The sequence below is a fragment of the Papilio xuthus genome, unplaced genomic scaffold (assembly GCF_000836235.2).
Source record: "Papilio xuthus unplaced genomic scaffold, Pxut_1.1 DF827542.1, whole genome shotgun sequence".
NCBI lineage: Eukaryota > Metazoa > Arthropoda > Insecta > Lepidoptera > Papilionidae > Papilio > Papilio xuthus.
In genome coordinates this window covers 1066768-1085703 of record NW_013531107.1, presented here as the reverse complement: position 1 = coordinate 1085703, position 18936 = coordinate 1066768, and the positions used below count along the sequence as shown (strand labels likewise).

At 32.2% G+C, this 18936-nt stretch overlaps 2 protein-coding genes across 2 annotated transcripts in view; one reads left to right on the top strand and one right to left on the bottom strand.

The window, feature by feature from the left end:
- The window catches only part of LOC106118949 (zinc finger protein 271), a 71703-nt gene that overhangs the window by 44537 nt on the left and 8230 nt on the right, over positions 1-18936 (bottom strand). The window lies entirely within an intron of this gene.
- Positions 1627-9453, top strand: LOC106118951 (uncharacterized). Its single transcript, XM_013313728.1, has 4 exons — positions 1627-1947; positions 7585-7669; positions 7971-8072; positions 8473-9453. The coding sequence occupies exons 2-4, from the start codon at positions 7654-7656 to the stop codon at positions 8616-8618; spliced, it is 264 nt and encodes an 87-aa protein (XP_013169182.1). The 5' UTR covers positions 1627-1947; positions 7585-7653; the 3' UTR covers positions 8619-9453.

Here is an 18936-nt window from a genome sequence, read left to right as displayed (position 1 = left end):
TGAGCAACCTTCAATTTTAATTTGCATAAAAATAACTTTCTATGTACTATTTTATATTAACTAATGTAAATTGAAATTAGAAAGCTAAGAGCTAAAAGTATCCAACTGCAAGTAAATAAAGTTATCAAGAAGACACCTTTTATTATTAAAAACCAATATTGATTATAACCACAAAATATCGAAGCAAATAGATAATCTTACTATCTTACTAATTATAAATGTGAATGTTTAGGATGTATGTTTGAAAGTATCTCCAGAACGGCAGCATGGATCTCGCTGAAATTTGGCATATATGTAGAATAGAGTCTAGAAGAACACATAGGATACTTTAAGTTATTTAATTCCTTGTGGACAGAGTCGCGAGCGACAGCTAGTCACTAATGAAGAATTCATGAAGAATTGAAAATAAGTAAATCAGATTTCTTTTTAAAAGAGAAATACGTGACGAAATCGATAACAGCCATAAACAATCTAATAAATTCAATGTATTCAATCTCGTAGTGTCGAATTTGTCAAGAAGGATAACGTAATAAAAAATTATTGTACGGCCGTAAAACTGTCGGGGTTACTGTTTCGGAGTCCGTTTGTTGTCCTCACGTACTGCCTTTGAATAAATATTATAAATTTTTCACAATGCTTTATGGAAGAATTCCAAAAGCCAACTGTAATTTAAATTATGCAAACAAGACAAGTACATTACTAATTGTCTTACCATTAATAAAACATCGGATAGTCGCGAAGTTCTGAAGTCTATCACCCTAACCTTATTACAATGAAGTCATGTTTGTTCAAATAAGCTTCAGAGAAAAGTGTATTTAAGCAGTACTACATGGCTTAATTAAGATTTGGGTAAATACGATTGCAAAGGACAAGTAAAGTTACCCTTAAGGGATAACAAGAGACTGAGAGTTTGTCCTTTATCTATTATCTTTTATAAATAAAGAGACAAAGTAAGACAGATACAGTTTCACAGACAAAACAGTTATGAGAAAATTGTAATAAGATGTTACGAGGATTAATTTTACTTTCTTGTATAAGATTATATATTTTTATTAAATTATGTCCACGATTTCGTAAAGATTCATGGAGTTCTATCTTAACAACTAAGCTATATAAAACAGGAGTTTCCGTAAAACCAAGTTTTGGCACATCGCTTGAGCACGGAATAAAACATAGTCTCCAGTTAAAAACTTTTTAAATATGCTCATCAACATAGTTTCGGATAAAATATGAACTGGCTTTTTCAGTAGACTTAATTTTATGTGCGGATTTTTATTTTTTTATTATTTCAGGACCTGAAATATGCAGTGTTAATTCAAACTTAATGTAGAAAAAAGAAATAAAAGGATTAAAAAAAAAAGATTTATTGCTTTCCCCTATAAGAAAAAGTATATCTTAATTGCATATTTAAATATTTTGTTTATGAAAATCATAAAGATATTAATGTTTGCCCTTATCAATAATTGTAGTACTTTGACTTGAAAATCGTTCAATATCTTTCGAAATTGACCAAGCCGCGGCCTGGTAAACATACTTCTTAATGTAGCCATCAAATAGAGTTCTTTAAACGTAAAATTATGCGAACGGGTTAAGCGTGCACCGGCATAAAAAGAATAAAGGGGTTAAAGTATGAAAATATCTCCACAAATCCAGCAGGCATGAGGCTGGGGACTAGAGGGCGCGGTGGGCACACCCCGGGTGAGCGTTCAGTGCTCGCCCGGACATCGTCCCGGCTGGACGTCTGTTTACCCTTTGTTACCAACTCGTTCCGCACCAACTTCTTCGGAACAAACGGACAGTAAGAATGAACGGGTTCGTTGCTTTCAATGTCTGTTAATCGACAATGTGAAGTGTCTATTGTGTTTAAAAGCGATCCTTACAGTAAGTGTTTTGCGCCGGGAAAAGAAAATTACACTTTTACTGAAATGTTCAGGATTTTACTTACAGGTATATTCTTTTGGATTTTATTCATGTATTTTATTGCATTTACAATTTAGTACAATTACAGTTACAAAGAAAGCTCAACCGTACTAATAATAAGCTCAACGAAGTAACAATTAAATATTAGATATAAATGATTTGATTACCATCGAATTAGGTTACATATTTTGTTTTTTTTATTTCGGCATTAATTTTAAATTATATTTAACTTATAATTAATGTCATGAATAAAAAGAAAACTATATCCCTTCCCTCCCTTTTCTATAAGGAAGGCATGGGAAGGGGGCGTGAATTTGGCGTGAAAATACAATTTTCCTCGCATCGTATACCGCGAGGTTCCATCCAGCGTTGTGGAATGGTCTGTCCTCGGCGGTTTTTCCAAGCCGCTGCGACTTAGGGTCCTTCAACATGCGAGCGTATCACCATTTCAAAGGCTGGCAACGCATCTGCGGTTCCTCTGGTATTGCTGATGTCCATAGGCGTCGTTGAATCCCTCGGTGTTTTCGTTTGCCCCTTTATGTTATAAAAAAAAATCGTGTCCGCTGACTATTAAAGGTAGAAAACCATTTATAAATGTAGTTGTGTATGTGCAAGTCTCTTCGCTATTTTGGCGAATTAAGGTGGCCGCTTGCTCGTTTGCCACTTTCTGTTATAAATTTTATTACAGCACTAGCTGCCTTCCGCGACTCCGTCTATGCGGGATAGTAGAAAATAGATAATACCCGATTCTCAGACTTACTGAATATGTATATAAATTTCAACGGTCAAGCCGTTTCCGATGAGTATGGTTACAAACATTGTGACAAGAGATTTTTATACATGTATACATATACAGAGTTTGGCATAGAAGTTAATAAAATTAATGTTTTAAGGAGTTTTTTTGCTTCATTATAACTTTAAACATACTTCTGTAAAAATCGCAAATTTTTACCTCCTGTTTAAAATCAATAGTTCCTTACAAAAATCTTGAAATGTATAAATTTCCTGACAACATTTACATCGCAAATATACTACTACATACTTTATTATATTTCACATACTATCATCTATAAATATTTCACTTAGTTTCAATTTCTTCCATTTCAGTTTTATCTGTAAAATCAATTTGACGGCTATTTCTGTGTAATTCGTCTCACACATTTTTCTCGACCCTCTCGTTCGTCTCCGTATATCCGTTGATAAGTTAAAAAATAACTTGAAGATAACTTATATGATTTCGACGTCTCCTTTATTTGAAATGTAGCATTGGAAAAAAGATGTATTGGCTAAGTAAATATTGTTCACGGGGAACTTTTGATTAGGGTGTAGGTAAGATGGATTTTGTCGGATTTGTACAAAAGAAAAATGGCCGGTCGGCTTATACGTGATAGGCTTGGAAAATATCGCCGATGCCCGGAATTGAATCCACGAGATTTTTTTTCAAATTTTATTAAACATTGCCGGTTTTTATATAATATATTATATATCTAAGCGTTTCATTAATGTAAATGCTACTAGTAGATGCTGGGAACCTCAGAATTAATTAATTTTTATTACGTTTATCTTTTAGTCTTATTCCGAAGTACGACTCGCCATCGTTTTGTTGCTACTCGAATATTGCTCGAGAAATATTTTATTTGATGCTTTTATTAGTCGTGAAAGCGAAATGAAATAATGTTACTAATTTAAAACTGAGACTGACTTTATTATTTATATAAATCACTCCGGGGGAATCATGAATTGAACAATTTGGTCAATTTAGGTCCTCTGAGGTTTAAGGGTAAATTACGATGACCAGCGAGTTTAACAAAGCAACATACATCTGCTTCGTAGACTTCTCAAAGGCCTTTGACTCCGTAAAATGGCCTAGGCTCTGGACAACCCTACTAGAAATGGGCGCACCTAAACACCTTGTCCATCTGCTCAGGCGTCTGTATGAGGACGGGACTGCGTCGGTAAGAATAGACGACCAGTTATCAAGTAAATTTGACCTTGGCGCAGGCGTTCGTCAAGGATGTATTATATCTCCGCTGCTCTTTAATGTATACACAGAGCTAATAATGAGACGTACTCTTGAGACGTGGACCGACGGAATCACAATTGGAGGCCACAAACTATCTAACCTGCGCTACGCAGATGACACGACCCTTTTTGCATCTAGTGCGAGCCGTATGGAACAGCTTCTCAAAAAAATGGAGGAAGTTAGTCTCGAGTTTGGCCTGAAGATCAATCGCAACAAGACTAAAATAATGATTGTTGACCGTACGAATAATAACTCACCAGAAGTTACACAGGTCGCAAATTGTTCAGTTGTCCAATCATATATTTATCTAGGCGCGTTGATCTCGAACAGCGGCGGTTGTATAGACGAGATAAAGCGGCGAATGGCAATCACTAGGTCAGCGATGGAGAAATTGCAAAGAATATGGAGAAACCGCGACATTACAAAAGCGACTAAAACTCGGCTCGTACGATCGCTTGTATTCTCCATATTCCTTTATGCGTCCGAAACGTGGACCCTACGAGAGAGTGAGAAAAAGAAGATAGACGCGCTCGAGATGTGGTGCTGGAGAAGAATGCTGAAAATACCTTGGACCGCATTCCGGACAAACAAGTCAATCCTCGAAGAACTCGGCATCAAGCAGCGTCTGTCATGCATTGTTCGGGTTCGCATACTCACTTTTTTTGGTCACGTCTGTAGACGTGATGACGAATCCATCGAGCGCTTGGTGGTGCAGGGGAAAGTTGAGGGCAATAGACCACGAGGAAGATCGCCTATGAGGTGGACCGACCAAATCAGAGCGGCTGTGGATGTCCCCCTGCACCAATGTACAAAAAAGGCAGCGACTAGGGAGGAGTGGCGGCGCCTGGTAAAGCGGGTCACTGATACGTGATGACCACGACCAGTCTGACAAGACTGCAACGACAAAGAAGAAGACGATGACCAGAATTGTTGGAGGATTCACGAGTTAATTATGCTACGTACATCACATGAATTTTGTATTTACTATTACTATGTCTTGTTGCATTGGAACTTCCTATAACAATTTATATACTCGACAGTGTAAGCAATTTCTAGCAAGCGCATTAAAAACTCTATTTAATGTTAAAAAATTTTTACATTGTTCATACATTGTCTAGTCCATTAGAATTTCAATTAGCAAAGTACATATGAAAAATACAAGAGATGCATTATAAATAGCATAGTTTCATATTTGCTATCTTTATTCGTATCTCAACAAAATATATAATAAATATACTATACATACATATATTCGATGTTAATACATACATCGTGGCAGAATAGCTATTTACATTACAGCATGAGTTGCCATGTACTCGTAACCTCACTTTATCGTTGCATTTTTTTTTCAATTTACTTAAAACTTTTCAAAACTCTGTTACATTTACTTCAAAACAAAATGTCTATTAATTTTGAGAATCAAACGAGTTAATAAGTGCTATTGTTTAATAATTATTTTTATCTTGTAAAACAAATATAGAATAAGGATTTTAATGTTTCCATTTAATTTACATTATTATAAAATTGATAGGTCCTTACTGTTATGGTTTCTTTGCCTCCACCAAACAAAAACCGTAGCAATAAAAGAGAAATATATTAAAGCTGTGTGTGAATTGTAGTCTTACAAACGATAAGATCGGTCAGTGGCGAGGAAACTGGAAAGGTCAGAGGGTGGCAAGAAGATTAGGTATGCAGGACGCTACCGGAAAGATAAATCTTACAGTAAACTACACTGAATATAGGAGGGCCACGCTAAAGAAGCCGGATTATTTACTCAAACATCTTTGGTGGATTTGAGTATCGTTTTCTCATAAATTGTACCATGTTTATGTCAAAAGGGGTAAACTAATAAATCGTTATACATATCTTGGTGTCAGACGATTGATGTTAATTTTTATGTCCGTGAGGTTTATGTCAGTTTTTAAATATCGCTCGCCTTAAACTGTAATTCGTTTTTGCATAAACTAATTAATAAAAATTTAGTAGTAGAGCTATCTACTTGTCATTGTATTGTGGTCAAAATTGCTGTGTTATATTGTTATATTGAAAACTCCATGAAGGATTAGAACCCTAGTCTCGCGAGGTATTTCATTTTATGTCTCAAGGTTGATATTGAAATTTGAAATTCCAAGAAGCCTGCATTGTTTACCGTTCACTTACGATCGAGTCAACGATACGTCTATTCACTTAATAATTTGAGTTTCATACTTCTTCAAATATAAGGCCTTTTATTAAAAGTCTACTAAGATTAAACTTATACAGTCATAATATCGTCTACAATTATAGTAATTTAATAGCTACATTGTTTCCCACTCCCTTAGTTACTATTTGACTCTGAGTGTAACAGAGTTACAGTGTCGAAAGCTTACAAAAAAAAATTACAAACTAGCTTTTGTCCACAACTCGTCGGCGGGGAATTAAAGAAAAATATTGCTAGCAATAAAAAAAACCCTCTGTTACTCAGTGACATTGTAGCTTTTTAATCGCAAATTATTGAATTGGTGAAGTAGTTTTTGCGTTAATTCGTTATAAACAAAAATAATTATCTTCTCTTTGTATAATATTACCTAAGATGTAGATAACAATGACATAAAATGTAACGTAACGTAATAGGTACTAGACGAGTCATTTAATTTTTCATTAAGTAGAGGATAAAATTAATATTAGCTGCGTCAGATTACGGCCTCGCTAATTTTATACTTCATCGGGCACGCGAGTTATACGAAAATTTTATAAATTATTATGATCACGAAATTCGATATGACATTTGAAGATAATCTAATTAAAAGAAGTAATAATCGAAAGTATTATTTAAATAATTCTCATCATTACCACCAAGTATGGATCATTTTTTTTTGTATTTTTTTTTATATTTTTATTTAATTGATTTGTTTTTTCCATGCTTATAACTGTAAAGTCGTACATTCTTTAATAATACTCAAAAAAAAGTGTTTCTGCTTCATGTAGTTCACAAAAAACTTTTAGCAAAACGATTGCAATACTACACGAAAAGTCTTGTCGTAAACAACATTTCGTACGTTTAGCATTAGCTGCACGTACACGAATGAAGGTTATTTATCTTTTCACTAATTCCATAGAACAGTAATTAACTACTTTTGCATGAAAAAACTGTTTCTTGTAAATATTTAAAAACCTCTATCTATTGTGAAGATTTCTAAGTAGTTGAAAAACTAAAGAACATTTTTTTTATGTTAAATATTTGGATTTGTGAAACTATAATACTATATAAAAAATGTACACACTAAACTCGATACGATATGATCGTAAATTTACCAAAATGCCGATCACCATGCAGAGAATATAATTTAAGAAAGTACTGGAACATTTAGAAAGCCTAAAAAAACAGAACTCACGAACCACACATATCCGTCTCTTATGATAATTTTGGGGAACTTTTACAGAAAAATATAACAAAGTATCTTTTATTGTTCCTTTTATTTCGTATCGGAAATTCTGTTAACGAGAATTGATTTTACGAATTGGTCATGTGAGTTGAATAATAAACAAAAGTAATATCTGTATTATAACGAAAGAATTTTGGACCGTGCCCAAATGGCACATTACATTAATCAATGGATCTTTTGATTATTCTTAGAACTAATTATGTATTCTTGTTTCAGATTTATTCGGATTTTAGATGTAAACGATTGAAGGATTACGAAAAGTAAAGCACATTTACTTCTTACAAGATGGTAATAATCATCAGTAAGTAAACGCGTTTCTTTAAATTAATTTGTAATTGAAATAAGAGAGACAATCATTCACATGGTTGGGGCATAACGGAGTACTAAACTAATTTCACCAATATCTAAGATATTCTCTGTTAATCGGGAAAAAAATATACAAGATGAAACTCCGAGTAGATAACTTATATTTTCTTATATTAAGCGACTGTTGCTACTTATTAACATGTGTTACCAACAATTGTATATAAAAGAAAAAGTTGTGTATTGACTAAAAAGAAAGGGTCATTGATCTCATTCAAGTTCTATGTGTTATTCACCAGGTCGAATATGTGTGCGTTCGGGTGTGTTGGTGCTCGCGGTGGCAGGCGGCGTCTCGGCGCGTGTCGCCGGCAAAATGGGTGGCTACTCCAACAAGATGGGAGGTAATTTGAGCAATGCAATCACAGTACACTCAAACACATAGTTTATATAATATGGAAAGAAAAATTTAAAGGTCATATACAATATGTATATTCGTCATCGTCGACTTAAATACGTTCCAACCGAAAATTCTGAAATTACCCTTAATTTAGGGTTCTATTAGTTTAGGGGTCTAAACGTTACTGAATAGTATTCAGTATTTTCCCTTCCAGTAAAGATTTGTAGTCAAAAGATGATATTTGCTGGAGTAATTATTTTGCCTTTATATTCATAACAAACTAATCTACTCAAGGAATAACTTTGATGACATTACTAGTTTCACCCTAGAAGCTGAAATTCAAAGATTCCAAATTGAATTACCTACGCATAAAATAATATGATAAAGACGAAACTTCATTGCAGGGAAATCAACGAGCGGCATCAACGAAGAAATAATATGGATAAGCATAAGCATGGCAATAGCGATAGCGGTGCTGATAGCGATCGCGTTGTGTTATATCCTGAAGGAGAAGTGCACCAAGCGACAGTCCTACAGGGAGCAATCATGACGATACAAGCAGGAGTTCGCGCGGCACGCCCTCGCGGATTCCCTCTCAGAGTTCGAGTTCCCCTCCTATACGCTCTACCCACAGTACTCGCCCGACGGCACTGAATACTTCTACAACTTCCATCGATTCTCATATTTAAAAGACAGTTTTAAACTACCCCCAAAGGATTATCCAAAGGAATATCCAATTAATTCTATACAAATAAATGACGATATTTACATAAATGCGTGATTGAAAGACGTGTGTCTCGCTTGAGGACGATGTTCATTATGACGAATTTACGCGACTAAAGTGTCGTACTGTACCAAGCATTAATGATAACTGTACTTTAGAGATGTAATCTAATTTATTATATGGAAAATGTCTGTAAAATGTATAAAATTAATCGGAATTGAATATGTGGTGTTAGATGTAAGAATAACCTTATTTTAATTTACCTATTGTCATAATCATTTGTTTATCATCTCAATAACCTCAATGTCGTACATCATTCTGTGACTGTGATAAAAAATACGGCTAATACTCCTTCCATACGATGTTAAAGATCATAAATATATAAAAAGTCGTCTAAATTTCCCTCTAATACGGTAGCAAAATTGTAATGTCCAATCTTTTTTATACCCGCTTTTATCATTCAATAAAGTTGTTTGTCCAGTCTAGAATTACGACCCATGTGAGTCGTTCCCAATTATTTTATACACCAAAACAAACTTATCAAAACATTATTTATGAATAGAGCCAACTAACGATATAAAACGTACACGTTTTATGAATAAAACACATAAAAGGAGCTTATTCCTTTGACTAATATCATACGTATCTTTTCAGTCGAAACATACCCTAAATTAGATATTAAATAAAAAGAACTAAGTTATAAAAGTGTCGTAAATATGTATTTTTATCCATCGTGATCAATTGGTATATTATATTATATAATATTATGATTGTAAAATAACTTGTAAATAGCCATTCTCGTAATAAATGTTAGATAAAATCTAATAATATCGTCTTTTATTTGTAGTATTTATTTACAGATCCTGTACATATGTGGTATTAAAATGTTATAGTTATTTTGTTTGAGACTTCTAACATTTATTAAAGTTACATTTATAAATAAATGCTTCGTGCAAGTGATCTTAGTTGACTCTTACAAGGGTATAAAAGACTCAAGTACTTTTAATAAAAAGTCTTTTGAACCACTCTACTTGAATATAAGTTTTACATTACGAGAATTACTTGTGTAGCTAAGAAGCGCAAAAAGGGAACATCAGTTACAAACATTGAATACCCGACCGTCCTCACTCGATAAATGAAAAGGACTTGGCTCCATAAAAGTGAATTGCTGAGAAACATCCAGTTACGGCCAAGACATTTAGTTTTTGACAAAGGAATTTGGATCAAAAGGATAAAGCTGTATGTTATGACCTATACCTTTTTTGTTCGCGATGAAACAGAATAGGCTGAAGCAAAAAAATGTGCAATTGCTTTTTTACTTAACGCTAAAAATGTAATGTCACGGAATCGATATTTCTCTCCGACTATCTATGAAATATTAAGTAAGGAAAAAACGAAAGTATCATTACAAACTCTAATACAAGTGTAAAAAATATCATAATAATTGTTACACAAAATATTAGAGTTATTTACCAAAACAACTTGTCCATATAAACATCGTATAGTTTTCTATCTCTACGTTCCTCAAGTGCGTTAAAAGTCTACGAATTACGATTTGGAATGACATCTTACTTTTAATAATATTCCCCGGTGTACGAGTTTTTTGCATTTATTTTCAGGTGTGCAAATGATAAATTTAAATTTCAAATTCGAGTTTCCCAACTTGTTCTCACGATTTCCTTACGTGCATTTGACAAATGCGATTCATAACATTTTTTAAAATATGCATAGAATAATTTCAAACACGCAAACCCTCACACGGGCCTGCTAAAATATTAAATGACAATATATATACAGTATATATGTTTGCACATAACCTGAAAGTTTTTCAATAATTGTAAAACAACCATGTGCGTTTTACATCATATCAAAGTGTTAAAACGCTTGTTATTTAACGTTTAAAAACTTTGATATGATTGATGATATTTATAAAACTAAGTTACTAAAACTATTTCTTCTTAATAAACAATACTGAAATTACGCATATTATAATTATTAATTATTATTGTTACGGCCTCCTCTTGTCTTTAATATTGATTCTTGTTCAAACAATTTGACACGTTGTTAACAACGATCGCAAATTGGTAAATTATCCGCGAGTTAAGTTTTAAGTAGGTCGTTATAGATACGACAATGTTAGCACATATTGAGCTTAATTACAATACGATATCACAATACACGTATTAATAAAGCAATATGTATCTACTGAGAATGATATTGTCTTATGTATTCATGTTATACAATGCTATTGATTTGATTGATCGGATTAGCAAACTATACATTCATGTCGTTATTATGAATACTATTATAATTTATAATTCCACTTTCAAATTTATGATATACAGTTATTATTCTAATTCCGTTATTTTAATACAATATTTGACTATTTACAACTTTTAGTACAATGAAGAAAAGTAATTTGTTTAACAGATAAACTTAGCCCAGATGTCTATAAGCACCGGTAACTTCGTTATTTGAGGTTATCAGGTTGCTGTTAGCTTTTATAAAAATTGTAATACATTTTGTACCATAAAACACTATAATATTGTATATCAAAATTGCCTGTTTTGTTTCGATGTATTAAATAAAGACCAATTTTCTTTATAAGTAACGATACTAAAAGTAATTACATAGGATGGCTTCTGTTTCACAATTTGTAGGACCAAAGCAATTTGTTCCAGTAGCGTAATTTAATCCGAGCCTTGCTTACCGCCGCGGAGGCTTTTAACAGCCCATTCTCTTTGCTAGATTCTACCTTTACATTCGCACAAGTAGTAAAATTTTACACCCTAAACAGGACTTTCCGAACATTTCTTCCTACATTTTTACAAACGATTATTTAATCTTACATATATTATAAATGCAAATGTTTGGATGTATGAATGGATGGATAGATGTTTGTTTGTAGGTATCTCCAGAACGGCTGAACGGATCTCGATAAAATTTGGCGAAGATGTAGATAAAGTTATTTTAACTCCGCGGGCAATAGCTATTACTGTGTAAGCCGTTTAAATCTTCTATTCAGTTTTACCTTAGCTCTCGAAGTGTTCTTTTTTATTTATTCAATTTAAAGAATATTATTCATAAAATAAATAAAAGTCTAATCACAAAATTTTGCTATACCTTTTATATATCATAACACATTATGCAGTCAGAAAGTCCTTTGTCAAAACTATTATAGTAGTAAAACATAGCAAGTGTACAGGAAGTTGTGATGACGGTAGCCCGGTATTGTACCGCAACTAGGTCAGGCGATGCGCTTCCGGAAATGTTAAGCTTATTGATTGCAACGCGCACATCAATACAAACTAATTTCTAAATGTTGTATGACTTACTGTTACATTATCTACATACGTGCCTTATGTGACTTATAAAAAGATTACCCTAAGAGAAGTTAAGTCCTTTTTTATTTCCAATTTTCTATAAAATACTCTTTAGTTATAACTCGTTCAGAAATAAATTAAAGACGACCTAGCCTAATTAAATTACTTATTAAATTTTCGAAAAATTCCATAACAGATTTTAAAGTTTCCGACTAACAAACTACAAAACAATTTTGTACTTTCAACTTCATTAAAATTTCATAAGATACGATTACATTTGCTTAAGATTGCTAAACACTTTAATTACAAAGATTTTCCCATATATTAATAGAATTTAAACTCGTCCCAGCAATCAACCCTCATCATTTTAATAACATCTGGGAAATAAAACGTGATTAGAATTGAAATCCCGATGGACGTAGCTATCTCATAACTTCAACCATTAAACATTGGCCACGTTCATTACATACTAATTATTACAAATGTTGAGAGCGTCTTCACGTTGACAAATAGTAGAACCGTTTTTTGCAATTTCATTAATTTTTTACTTTCGCGGAATTCAAATAAAGAAAGATTTAATTACGTCTAGAATGGTCTGGCCCTACGGGATCAGGGTAACAAAAATAATAAAGAAAATAGTATATAGATCATCATTAGATTAGCCTGCTTATTTTCTTAATAGGATATAAATGATGGTATAATATAACATTTAGGGCAAGAATTACCTACCTGTAATCGTAGAGTGTTCTACAAAGTTCGTAGCACTTACCTGAAAAAGAAAAGAAAATAGAACAATTACAATTTTATTGTCATATTTCATAAATGGGACAGTATTTTTTCAGTTACATTTTTTAATCTATTTGTTTTTTCTGTATACAATGAAGAATGGATGCAACAACTACCACGATTGTAAGTGCAAGTGTCATTTACAGCAATTGATGTTCTCCAAACAATAAACTAGAGTGCTGCATTGTTAACTATGATAATTATTTGAACTACATTGTGTTAAGTTAGCCGAGTTTTTATTTCATTCTATATGAAAACTGGCTTCTATTTGTTGAATTGCGTCTTCGAGTATCAAGACAATTAAAGAATCGAAACTTACACAGGTTCTCTTAATTGGTTTAGAACTTCAAAGAAATCGTTAAAGACAAACAAGTTTTCGTTTTTCTTGCCACTTGCATTTTGAACAAAATAAAGTAAAATTCAGTCTTAAAAACTTTTGTTATTTGAAACTCACAAATCCACAAAAAAGACAACAAAAGTACGGCACAAGATAAAATAAAATTGAAAACAATTCGTATAACTTTACAAGTGTTTAGACGAACTGAAACTACATATAAATCAAAGAGAATTTACGACAATAAAATAATTTTGAACCAATTAATGGTAGATCGGTGCAAGAGCGTAATTTCCCGGTATCTGGGTCAGGTTGGGAAGGTTAACGCAATTTGTTCGGTACTTCATATACGTATGTACTTGGAAATATAGTTTTTATTTTATTTTAATTTTTCTTATGTTTGCAAACACGTATAACTTGTAGCCTACTATTTTAATTGTTAGATAAAGCATGTTTTGCGATAGTTTATAACAAAACCTAGATACAGACTTTGAAATCAAAATGTTACATCTTCTTTAAATCTATAATACTAATCCGTTATCGTTTTCCTTTGTGTTTCCTATCCATTTTTATTCGTTGATAGTGTTTGTAAGATCTTGCAACCACTCGGACTCAACTCGAAACTACGACTTAACAATATGAAAGGAAATTTTCAAATGACTGAAATTCCATTGTGTTCTTTTAAAACTCGTTGCAAAAATACTGGTTTCATTCGCAGATCTCTGGTATCCGTGACAGTATTTAACGGCAGCCGGTTCAATTTCCGCTTTAATGGATCGTGCTATTAACCGAACTACCGACTATATTAACGAAGAACGAACATTTGACTATCATTAAGAGGGTTTTAAACGAACGCATTTCGAGTAAATTGTATTGAACAAAGTTAAATATCAAATCTATAGAAAAAAATAAATTTCATTGACTTTTATTTCCTACATAGACTATAATAGTTAACTCTTTATTACCTCTGTACGTTACTATTTTTTTTTTATTAAAATACGTCAATCCAAAAGGTTCCAAAAGTCTAGTAAGTAAGATAAGGTTCTTTTTACAAATATTTTCTTCCTCCCTATTATCTCTATCCGAGAGAGTTAATCTCGCAGTATTAAATTAAAACGCTAAACCTTATCTTAATTAGTTAAAGAGGTTGATATTTCAGCTGAACCTTTAGTACCACTATACTTTTGTCGTGTTGTGATAACATGGTGAAAATAAATATTATCTTGCAGTTATGCTTCCTTTTTTCTCTTTTAAACAAGCTGTCTAACAACTAAATTGTTGTACTTAGTAAGTAGCCTATACGTTCTTCTAGACTATATTCTATACATTTATGCCAAATTTCAGCGAGATCCGTGCATACGTTCCGGAGATACCTTCAAACAAACATCCATTCATCCATCTATCGATCTAAACATTCACATTTATAATATTAGTAAGATTAAGGGATATTTAAAAAAAATAATTGCTTGCTGCACACTCTTATATTTTTATTATAAAATCAATTAAGTGCCTAAAATATCTGATGTCATAACAACCTTGAATGCCTTGTTATTTTTAACGAATGAAAGAAAATGAAACAAGATGAATGAATGAAACAGATCCAATTTAATATGATAGCAGGATGTATTGGCTTGAATTCGTCGTGCGTTTGTTTTATTCCTGTCTGCCAATATTGATTTATTTCACAATTCTTCCAGTTTGGAGCTTTAAATATTGCTTAAAGTTTGACTGAAATATAAACGTAAGAATAACAAATGACATCAGATTATTTTAATGTTATAAGAGGGAATATCACAAGTTGCCATATCGAGGAGACTAGTCGCGTCAGTAGTTGTTTTATTTGTTCTTAAATTATGAACAGCTCTTTACTGTTTTACTTTTATGTTATAAGTGTTGTTTTAATGTATGTGATGTCGACACATCGGGAAAATTATGAATGGAGGAGAAATTAAAATAGAGTAATAATCATTCGCAAGTACATGTCGAGCATGAATCTAATTTTTTATTTGCTTGATACTTCGCTATTAATAACATTGAAACAGTAACAAACTATCAGAAGATGACAACAAGGGAAATGTTCTTAAATGATGTTAAGTGGTAAGTTATAATATTCAAGGGGAAACATTTCTCTCTTCTACTCTACCTCTATAAAGAGACCCGCCAAAGGCTACGCCAGAAGCAATTTGTTTTAGTGTCAGATCCTCTTATTTGTTTTATCGCACACTGTTTGTATTATTCTTAGCTTAGGTCGGAAAATACCAAGACGACATTTATATAAATCTAATAAAAGGAAAGTAAATTCAACAACTCAATAATAAAGACCATCGTTAATCTTTCTCTTAGTACTTTGTTAGTTTTAACGTCTTTTTTTACACCAACATTTCTCAGACTGTAAAGTTTTAATAATTTATTAAAATGGAACTGTTTTATTATAAGTTTATATTTATTCAGAGTATTAATATAAATTTCATAGAAGACCCAATTACAATCTAAAATATTATGCAATAATAAAGTTACCCTTTGTTGTCTATTTCTAAAGGCACAACTTGGAAACACGATGTTAACTTTAAGTTAACTATGTAGCTCGTTATACGCCGTACAATATTATCAGTCACCCTCGTTCCTCTAACAAATGGCGCACTTGTATTTGAAGAGACGCGACTTCATATAATAATATTTGCTCAAATATACTCGAAGGCACACTGAGAAACTACTTATTTGTGCTCTACACACTTTGTACTACTTTTTATTTTTCTAATTTCTATTTATTTTCAGTATATCCTTTTATTAAAGAGTTTATATTCAGCAGTAAAAACTCACAATTCAAGTACTTTCCACATATCAAGTCACGTAACTTTTCCAGAGCCAACAATTATGTGTTAAAGTTGTTTTCGTCGGAACCAAATCAAATTATCATACGCGAACACAAACATCGTTCGTTTTTATTTCACTAAGAATAAGTCTCTTCCACGGCGCGTTAAAACCGTAAGGAATTGTCAGAGTAATTTCTTTGTAAACAATAAATAATGCAGAGGTTTTTGAATTATAACGGAGAGAGCGCGTGCTAAAGCAAACATATTCTACCATCCCTTTCAATAGATATTATTATAAAAGATTTTGTTAAAAGCTGAGCAGAATATATGCTACAATAATGATATCCTTTACATTGCTATACAAAGAACACATTCTCGAACAATCTTTGCATGAGAAGACATGAATATTGAGAGGTATATTTATATATTTCCATCGAGGTCGTATTGTGCTTGATAAAACAGAAAACGATATTTATTTATTTTGGCATTTAATAGACTAGTATGAGTTGACATCTAAATTTGAAAAAATATACAGTTTAAGGGAGCCCGTTTTCTTGCTTACAGTTTTCATTATAACTGAATTATTACTTTCGTAATATCATACTAATATTATAAATGCGAAAGTATAGATGGATGGATAGATGGATGTTTGTTTGAATGGATCTCGACGAAATTTGGCATAGATATAGAACATAGTCTGGAAGTATACATAGGTTAAAAAAATTACGGACGGAGCTGCGGGCGACAGCTAGTATAAACCCAGCATGGGGAATTACCTATTAAATTAATTTTTGAAGCCAATGGTTAAAGTCTAAACTGTCACATTATGTTTTAGCTCACAACAAAGATATTGAAGTAACATATTGTAGGCTTACCTAAATTTCTTTGGTCTTTTTAAGTTGGAACACCGTAAGTATTTATTACACTGATCCCCATTTTCCCGGCGCACTATAACTTTATATTATCAACTGAATTTGCATAAAATAAAATTTATTAAAGGTGACAGCGACGAAAAATTACAAAGTCGTACGAACGAAATAAAACGATAAGATACTGGTGACTGTAACACAAGTACCCTCCCTTTTTGTTTCTTTTTTAATTTAAGATTCGATTTTTAAATTTAACCTTTAAATATTTATTACCAGTCTGATGGCATATCGTCCAATTCACAGAGCGATAAATCACTGACTGTCAAGTGTTATCAGATTTTAACTCCTAAATGTTATATTAAACTTCTCTGTAATTTATTGGCCTTAAAGTAAATAAAAATAGAATTTAATACTTACATTGAGAATTTATTAATGGTAGTTGTTAGAATAAGAACAGAATAAGCATTTTCAGAAATGTTACAGTTTTTCTTTGCAAAAATTAAAAATAAATAATTCTATTTTTTTTTACAAACAGAAAGGCATTGCTATGACTACCATAATATAATGTAATAGGTCTTCATAATGTCCGCGTATAATTAAATAGGTATAATTATGCAAACTATTTACTTTAATGAAGGTAATGTAATAAAGTGATCCAAGTTATTATGTTTGTGAGCAGAGCTGGCAATTAATTAGAACGCTCCGCGGGTTGCCATTACGTTAAAGGCTCAGGTAAGTAATTCCTGTAGACATAATTAGTGTAGTAATTTAATTTTAATTTGAAATATTGTTTCTATTACATGCAGATAATACTGGCCAGTTAGACTCTAGTAACATTTTTAATTAGGTATAAATTAATCATTAGTATAATTAGTACGCGCTTATTTTATCACACAAAGAAGGTCCTAAGAAACATTTAAAACACCGTTACTTTTATTGAGATACTGAAAAGCAAAAGATGAATTGTAGTCAAATAACAATAGCCTTTTAAAGAGGAAGCATAAAACGTTTTTATGACAAAGCCTCGTGCACATTTTATTACATATTATACGGTTATTTTACACCCGGATAGTAAAGACCTTAGTTCATGGCTGCGTGTTAGCAAATTAACACAATTTATGTGTTGAACATGGAAACCGATTCATGATTGGCTGATTTATTATTATTGATTAGCAGATCAAAGCAGAACAAACTGTCCCAATCATCTGTCAACGAATATTGACAGACATATTTTTAAATTGTTGTAAGCTACGTAGATTTTTATTCACCACATTATAAAGTCATCATCTTATTAAAAATCTTAAGAATTAATATAGTCAAAGATAGACTCTACTTCTCAAAAGTGCGAAGTTCCTTAGTTGGAAAGATATTTGAATAATTTGCATTTTATGACCACTATGTCGCCCGTAGACTGCCGTTTGTAATAAAGGATAACTTTGTATGCTAATACGATGTATATATTTAACTAATATAAACTTAGTACTATCATATTATAGGTAAAAATTTAACTTTTCTACAACGTTTTTAAATTATATCAAACATAAAAGCGAACGAAGTAAAATTACTAGACTGTAATGTTTTGTTACATTCAATAAATTTATTTCGCCTATAACTTTAATACGCTGTAATGAATTTGACTGATTCAGTTGAATTATAGATCGATGATTTACAAATTGGTAGTAAGTATACATTGCGATGTCGATACAGGGTATAAATATATTGCTATCTTTGTTTTCACAAAGAGAATAAAAGGGATAACGATACCAGGGATGATAATTAATGCAAGTATGGAAATCAAATCACATCACACACAGATACGTAAACATCGTGTTAGCTCACTGTACAAGAGTTTATCTTTGTTCATGGTCAGTGGAAAGACAAAGTAGCACACGTAGCTTGAATGTTTACACGGGTCCGTTGACGATGTTAATACGATTAAACGCATATAAAGCAAAGAGAAGGGTAAATTGCACTTTGTTGTTAGCCGAACTAGTAACTAGCTAATGTTTTTGTATATAA